Source organism: Toxotes jaculatrix, chromosome 4 (genome assembly GCF_017976425.1).
Source record: "Toxotes jaculatrix isolate fToxJac2 chromosome 4, fToxJac2.pri, whole genome shotgun sequence".
Classification (NCBI taxonomy): domain Eukaryota; kingdom Metazoa; phylum Chordata; class Actinopteri; family Toxotidae; genus Toxotes; species Toxotes jaculatrix.
The window spans coordinates 3,459,403-3,467,949 of record NC_054397.1 but is presented as its reverse complement, the minus strand read 5'-3'; the positions used below and the strand labels follow the sequence as shown (position 1 = coordinate 3,467,949).

General features: G+C 42.8%; 1 protein-coding gene across 1 annotated transcript; it reads left to right on the top strand.

Annotated features, from left to right (window-relative positions):
• Window positions 1-12: 12 nt before the first annotated feature.
• Window positions 13-8,064, top strand: ift27 (intraflagellar transport 27 homolog (Chlamydomonas)). Its single transcript, XM_041036534.1, has 7 exons — window positions 13-173; window positions 695-774; window positions 6,431-6,490; window positions 6,905-6,964; window positions 7,174-7,291; window positions 7,411-7,520; window positions 7,735-8,064. The coding sequence occupies exons 1-7, from the start codon at window positions 140-142 to the stop codon at window positions 7,837-7,839; spliced, it is 567 nt and encodes a 188-aa protein (XP_040892468.1). The 5' UTR covers window positions 13-139; the 3' UTR covers window positions 7,840-8,064.
• Window positions 8,065-8,547: the final 483 nt, after the last annotated feature.

Sequence of the window (8,547 nt, the reverse complement as noted above, 5' to 3'; positions counted from 1 at the left end):
AGACGCCTTGTGTCCATGTTGCCGAGGCACAATGAAGATATCTAGATGTATATACAGCTTAAACAGTAAATAGAGCTAATTTAGTGTCATTAGTGAAACAGTAGATTTTACTTGGAGTGTTTGGAAGTTATCTGTTGCAATGGTGAAGCTGAGAGCGAGATGTCTGTTTGTCGGTAAGATTTTGTAAACTTAGTCAATCCCTCTGCTACTTAAGACGATTGGTACAAGGGCTAAAGCTAACCAATCTGCTACAAACCCCGCCGCGGGCAGTTCAACTTTAGAGTTAAAAGACCAGAGATAAATGAATAGTCACCTGTCTAATACTTTCGTAAACATACAATGTTGGTGTTTATTTACGTATCGCGAGGTTTCATCAGATTCAGTTTGCAAACAGTGCGCTAGCTCTCCTGTTTCAGTACCACGTAGCTCACTTCAAATGCTGTGATTCCGGTAGTAAATATTAGACATCAAACAAATGCTGGTAAATATGGCTCTGTTTGCCGGATAATTTAGCACTATCAACTCTAAACCTTCGTAATACCAAGGATAACGACTTTAACTGACAAAGCACTCTGTAAATATACATTTACTACCCAATTATACACTTAGAAAAGCTTATGAACCACATTGTAAACACACACAGATGATGAAATTAAGTGTTTCTATCCCTCTGTGTGTGCGTGTGTGTGTGTAGGAGATGCTGCAGTGGGGAAAAGTGCCCTTTCTCATGTGTTCCACAGTGGTGGTACTCTCTTCCAGAAGAACTACAGCATGGTGAGAGCATCAATACATAGTCAATAAAAGATTTCAGGTTCGATTCCTGTGCAGTGCAAGGGCATGCAATTCCAAATATGCTGTTGCTTATATGGAACAGCCAGTGCATCACTGTACCACTCCTCATAATGATATGGAAATACTGTTTATATTCACATCACACAGTCATAACAGAGGAGTCAGATTGTAAAACAGCCTGTTGAGGGATTTAGGCATTGGGCTGTGCAATGTTAGAGACTGGCCATTAGCTTCTATTTGTACATTCAGGTAGGATAACTGAGATATTCAACTTGGTTTGAAGGAGCAACTAATTCTGGCTCACTGCCAGCCGGGAAGAGACAGCAGTATGTTGGGAATACCTTGCTCCCCATGCAATGAAGTCCCGCAGTATTTACCTAGTATTCAACTGTTCAGTACTAAGACTACAGCAGCGAATTAATCAGCAAAATTTGCTGCTTTAGTCTTCACACTTTTACCCAGTCGGTATTCAGAAGTATATTTGCAGGAGACCCCCAGAGTATTCATACCTGTAGAGATCTTAGCAAGCGCCATATATCTTTATAGATATAGACACTGCATTTAAGCAGTAATAAAGTAGTTTTGGAGCAAGGTTGCACAGTTAATCATGTATAATCACTTATTTGAAATGTACTCAATCAGTAATTGTAGAATTAGGCAATTATCGAAACATTTAATTTAATTTAAGATCGTTCGCCTGAGGTTAACACTTTTACTTTACCCAAGATATAATTATGCATCAGCTTTAAATCATCAAGACTAATAGTGGTCATTGAAATTCATGATCATATTACATACTGTATGTAGTTTCTGTAGTGGAACTCCTTGTAAGCTTTTCAAGGACCTGCAGAGGTCTCTTAAATCTAGCCCAGAAATCACTGAAGTGCAAGATAGCATAATGTACCAATTAATGCTGATGCAGAGAAGGCTAATCTGCATTATTTATGCTAATCTGCATGAGGGAGGGAACCGTGTCATTAACCTGACTCTGTGATATATGGGGTCATGGCTGCTCACTGATTCCCTCTGTCAGTGTTTCAAGGGCTGCTGACTAAATGCATGCACTGCACATGCAAGTGAATGCTTCCACATGTGAGGATCAGTATATCCACCTGAGCAGCTTGCACACATGCACTTGTTTGTTACATTTACTGAGTTTACTGTTAAGCTTTGCAGCTGGTTAGGGAGCAGGTTGGTGAGTAAAATACTGGACAAGAGCCAAATGTGTGTGTGTGTGTGTGCGTGCGTGCGTGTGTTTGTTCAACTCTTGCTGTGTCAGCAGTATCGGGGGGTTCTGAGGTGACAGAAACGTCGATAATTAATACAGCAGGATTCTGGAAAGCCACCAGAACAGGTACTTAACAAGCGCACAACAACAGTGCTCCGTTTCTCCATACTGCCTAAACCTATACCCACTTGTTTGTGATGCTGTGCATGTCTGTTCATGTTGGGCTAGTTGGACCAGTAGAGTACTAGCAAAGGAGTGCTGCATTTTTAATTTGCACTGGCTTAGTATGTGTGCTTGCTGAGCTCGAGGCAAGCTTTAACACATCTGTACAACCACATAGTGTGAAAATATACAAAACAAGAACTACATACAGTATGATACTGTACAAACAAAATAATAACCCATGCAATATATAAATAGGAAAATGAAAAAAGGGATGTAACATTGAAAGTTAGAGGGAGTGATGTAGGTTAGTATGTGCACCTGTAGATCAAGGCCCTGTGTCCACCAACCTTTATTGCTTTATTAACTGGATGCACTGAAAGAAAAGCCCATGGGAAAGTGTTGTTCATGGTCTCTGCTGTTGCTATGCAACTGTTAAAACACCTATTTGAAGCCAGCCATTTGCTTTATATTGGTTGAAATATTTTTAACTTATTGCTCACTTGACGCCAAGTGCTTCATTTAAGAGGAGCTCCACCTTCAAAATCTTTAAAACTGTTCACTTGGTCAGATTCACACTGAAATTTGGCACAGATATTCACAGTCCTAAAAGATGAATTTCTAATTCTTTTTGTGTCCATCTTCTTTTTTGTTCAGCGCCACTGTCAAAGTAAAATTTCCCCTTGACCCCACACCTCACACTGTCAGTGAGGTTTTCTGTAAAATTTGCTGTGGATATTGATAAAAACTAAGTGGTAGATTGACATGAAATTTACTGAGCTCCTTGATGCTCTCGAGAGGATGGACACTCAGTGAGATTTCATTTGGTGCCATCCTCAGGCCAAAATGTTGCGATACCTCATATCCTAATCCACAGATTGCCGTTAGATTAGCTGAGCACATTCATGTTCCCAATGTTTATACCAATTTGTTCATGCTTACACTGCTGTGAACACGTCACCTTACACTCGTGACTGCAAGGTGCGATGCTTGTAGCTGTTTTAAGACATACTAAATGTATCAGGTTGGATTTTCTCTGGAAGATTTCACTGCAGATGGAAACAGGGAACAGCGTGTCCTCACCATTGTTACTAATGTGAAAAAGAAACTCCTGCTGCAAGGAGTTATTCCTTGTGCAGACACCTAAGTCATCCCTGGTGTTCTTCAACTTTTGATTTTGAAGGGTAGCGGAGGCTGTCGGCCAGTCTGCTCACGTCCTCCTTTGAAAATGTCAGACGGCCTGTTAGCAATATTCCAAGCTTATTTGTTACTAATAGGCCCTCATTGACATTCCAGCGAGAGGCTTCCTATGCATCAGGCCAGCTCATTAGACCACTCTGAACAGGGACCGCTGCAGCACCTGTGCGTGTGTGTGTGTATATACCACTGAATCCTTGTTATGAACCGTTTCTGTGTAAGAATAAGGCAAATGTTTGTCTGATCTCTGTGTGTGTGTGTGTGTGTATTTGCAATTCACAGAGGCAGAGAGTGTGAAAAGTATGTGTGTGTCTTTTTAGGGTTTTAGTCCCTGGCATTTGACACGCTCAGTTAAGTGTGAGCTCAGGGGATCAGATCAATTTAGAGTTTGGTGCTGATGTGAAGAAACCTCAACTTGCTTCTTCAAGGTCACCACTGATCTCATACCAGTGGATGTGTAGTGGCAAAAGGCAGCCTGCAACCATCCAGTCCACTTAGGACTTCTTTAGATCTCTCAGCTTGTGAAGAAGGTGCATCTGTGACAAGACCAGATACATTACATCCTCCTTACACTCTCCTGTCCGCATTCTGTCTCCTTTTATATCTACCTCCTCTATTTGCCCTTTATTAATTTCTAAAAAATCTCAACTACTTGCTGTATGCCTATTTTTTGGACAGCCTGACCAAACATCAAACAGCTACTCTATCATGGATGGTCACTGGGGCTGACTCCAAAACAAAAATGCCATCTCCACTATATACCATACAAAAAAGTCTAAGGGAGGACAGCGTCTCTGCTTGTTTTAGTCTCCCAAAAGAGACTCACTCAAACTACAAAGAGTGTCATTACCTGCCAACTGGAGCTGATGGTTTTAGGTAAAATGATCGGAGAGTCGGTTTTGTGACCAAACCACGGACATTAGAGCTGCGCCATCTTGGATTTTAGTGGGAGTGTACTTTCCGGCTGTGAGGCGGTTACTCTACGGGTCAGCCGCGGTCAGCCGGCCGAGAACCCGCCCACTTAGCTCGGAGCAATATTTAATATTTACCGGCTTTCACCGCTGCCTCCATCCACTATCCACTTACAGTTACAGCAGCATACAAACAACAGCAGCCGCTTACTGACGGAGCTGCTCTGTCCCTGCAATGTCGGACTTTTTAAACAGAAAAATGAGACGAAATAAAATTGTAGCCTAGTATTCCCGCAATAAACGGACTCTGAGAGCACGGAGCACACCGCAACAGCGTTCCTAACATTAGCTGCTCCGGTCCTCTATCTGTATCAGCAGCGGCCATAAATCGGCAATTAAGTCACAACCCAGCTGCAAAATATGCTAATACATGCTAATTAGCGCAAACATCCAGGTAAAATAGTGAGAAGTTTACTTACCGAAAAAACTGCAACAGGCTCCTTCCACGGTCGGTTAGTACAGTCCACACTACAACAAGCCATACTGTCACAAAAACCTATCCGAACACTGGCATAAAAACACGGACACTGCAGCCTCTGGTAACCGCTGAAGGTAACCGGAGGCCTCTGGATGTAGCCGCCTAGCCCAGCCGATGGTTTAGCAAAGAGCTAACTACCGGTGCCAGTCTATCGAGCTGTCACTCAACGTAACCACGCCATAATTTATGTAAGAATTTTAAGCCTAACAGTGTTCACGGAGGTGGAAACTATCAATAGAGACCAAAAACAAAACATGTACAAGGCTGTAAATATGTTTTTTAGGCTGTAAAGTTGGCTATTTTAACATGGGGGTCAATGGAGAATTGCTCACTTCTGGAGCCAGCTCCCAGCGGCAGCCGAGGAACTGCGGCTTTTTGAACGCGGAAGCGATCCTCACTGCTGAAACCTACAACTCCCCCCTTGATGTGAAAGGGTTGCTTGTAGTGTCAAATCTACAGAGAATTATCACCTGACTCTGCAGTTACCCTCAGCTCTACCGTGAGTTTCCAGCATTGTTTTCAGCCACGGCAAGCAGACGTTTAACTGCTCAGCACCAAACCGCAGATGGGCAAAGTTTGCAACTAGCTGGTGAACAAAGAGGAATATTTAGCAGCTAAACAGTCAAATGTTTCTCCAAGTATCAGTTCAGTACTAATTCTGAAACTTGCATACAATTTCAAACAATACCAGCCCTACAGATAAGATTAGATTTATCACATCAGTCACCATCTACTACTTGTGTCCTCTTTCCAGTTTCACCCTCTTCTATACAGTATGCACCAGATTCATTTCTATTAAACTACTTAAAATGTCCACTTGTCAGCTTTTATGTGTCCAAGCTATGCAGTGTTTGTCCATCAGACACTTTAACCAAAGCTAAAACCAGAGACTTCCCAACCACAGCCAAATTACTAGCTTGTGGTAACTGTCTACCCTGTGTAAATGTAAACCCCCACTATTTGATTTATCTATTATGACTCACAGTATGTCTTAATTGTTTCCACTAATGGACTCCAGGGGGGACTTGTATCATTCTTAGACTTAAAGAGAGCTTATAGTCCCCTCCCTTAAGGCATTTATCTTTATTGAGACATTAAGAATAGTAAGAACCAGAGTAATGGAGACAGAGGAGACAGGGTTTGGTCAGGATTTGAACATCAGGACAGCGAATTCACTTTCAAGCCAAGCCAAGCTGCTAATTAGCAATGCTTATGTTTTGACATTAACAATAAATCACACCAGACAGCTTGTTGTGCTTCTCTGTGTAGTGACAACTCAGTGGCAACCAGATTTCTCTTCTCTTAAATATTATGTAAATGTCTTGCTCTTCTCTGCATCACATAAACCACAGTAGAAAGAATGTTGGAGCTGTTAAATGTATTTTGACAGGTACAGCCGTAATGTGATCTGACCAGCTGCATCTTGGGAATAAAGCTAAAGAAACCAGAAATTCACACATAAAAAATGGAGTTGTAAATACAGGATTTCAGATAATTTTAGAAACACAAAGAAAAGAGATTGCCTTAAGCTTGATGAAGGTCTTTTAGCTTTACTTACATAACAAAACAATAAGTAAAATCTTTGTTGCGTTTGTTTGGCAGACCACCGGAGTGGACCTGTTCGTGAAATGTGTCAACATCCCAGAGACCAATGACAGCGTGGTGAGTGTAGCCATTGTCTCTTCTTCACCCGGTCTCCACTACACTGCGTATAACTTTACAAGCAGCCATGTTGGGTACAGACTAACTCATGCTACAAAATATCTGTCTCTACATGCGACAGATATTTTATTAGGCAACCGACCATGGTTTAAGCTCTATAATTCTAAAATTCACTAAATCACTGAAGGTGGGTGGTGAGAATTGGAGTCTATCACTCAGTGTGTAAGACGTTTTCCCAGACATATAATATTGTTATTTTCTCACCTGTGCTCAGTAACCAGTAGGGCATAAATTGTAGGAAGAACATTAAGGGCCTTGCCAAAGAAAATAGGAAGTTGAAAACCATGTAATTTGACTAAATCTCCATGTATAACACCTCATCCCTTCCCTTCTTTCCTCTCCTTTCCCCTCCAGGAGCTCTACATCATAGACTCTGCAGGGAAGGAGGCATTAGTGGAAGCCTGCGCGAAAATGGTAAGAGTTTTTCCATTTGCATGAAACTAGTGAAATCCACCATCCAGGGCAAACACAGGGAGGCTGCTGAAGTGACAGAAGTAGAAAGAAGTAAACTGATGTGATTGTAGCTTTCTCTCAATATCTGTCCCCCCCTCTCCTCAACCCCTAATATGAAACCTACACATCACTTCCCATCTCATCACCACCCATCACCGTCCCTACCATAGTGGGGTGAGCCATCACTGCTGTGCCTGGTTTTTGATCTGAGCAGTGAGCAGTCTTTTGCCAACTGCAGCCGCTGGATGGAGAGAGTCCGTGCCCACTGCCAGGGTCTCCATGTTCCAGGTAACACACCCAAAAGGTCAAAGATTCTGTGGAATGCTGGTCACGTGACTTTCCAGCTCACTTTTGATTGAGTCTGTGTTTATGTGAACATGGCAGGTGTGTGTGTGTGTGTGTTTCAGGCGTCCTGATAGGCAACAAGTCAGACCTGTCCGCTAGAAGGGAGGTACAGACATCCGTGGCCCAGGAATGGGCCCAGAGCCAGGGGTTGGAGTACCACGAGACTTCGGCCGTGAGTGTAGTTCACTGTAGACGTCACAGTGTATTGTGCGATTATTTGGCTCAGTGGGCAGACAGTGAACATTAACTGTTCCCACGTTGGGAGGATCAGCCTTAAACGGCCTTTCTCCTGACAAAAATACCATAATGCACTTTTTTGTGTATGAGTACAAAACTTTGTATTTTCATAACACTGATCACTTTGTGTGCTTGTTTATCTCTCGCAGAAGGAGATGGAGAACTGTGATGCACCGCTCCTCAGTTTAGCCCAGGCCTTCCAGTCTCTCTATCAAGAGCGCCTGGAGACCGTCCAGAACCTAAGTCCAGGCTAGACCCCGTTCCCACTCACACACACCTTGACTTTTCACCAGTAAGATATTATGCACAGGTTTTCCATTCAGATAATTGAATAAGCTTTATGGATAATACATGTGAGGCAATTCAAAGAAACCCTGTGCTCTTTTGTACCAGCCATTCCACAGGCCCGGCAGAGAATGACTTGTTAAGAATGATATTTTGATATGCCAATGAATAAAGTTGTTTTTCTCTGACAGTCAGCGGTTAGTCGTGTTTTCTCTTATCTACCCGTCCCCTCTCTGTGCACAGACAGTGGGGCTTTACTTGCTCGGTGATGGTCAGGTCATTACCAAAACCACAACAAGACTCCAACTCAGTATGGAGGAAAAAGCTGAGTGTGCACCTCCTCTCCTCTCCTCTCCTCTGCAGGGATGGCTGTCCCTGGCTTTCCCTGGCTTTAGGAGGGACTAAGGTTTCAAATCACAGTTATTCATTCGCCCCTTCCCTCCCCTTTTTAATGTGTTGTTTTTATCTCAGCGTCACTTCATCTTGGCCTCATCTTTCTTGTCTGCTTCTTTCCTCATCTCTCTCCATGTCCTTCTCCATCCTTTTCTCACTGTTTCTCTTTCTCTCTGCCTTTATCAGTTTCTCGCAGATTTGTTGCTTTTTTAAAACTCACCCTTCCTGCTCCTCTTCTCTCTCTCTCTTGTTGTGTTAACTCCCCAGCTGCAGCCCTCTCACAT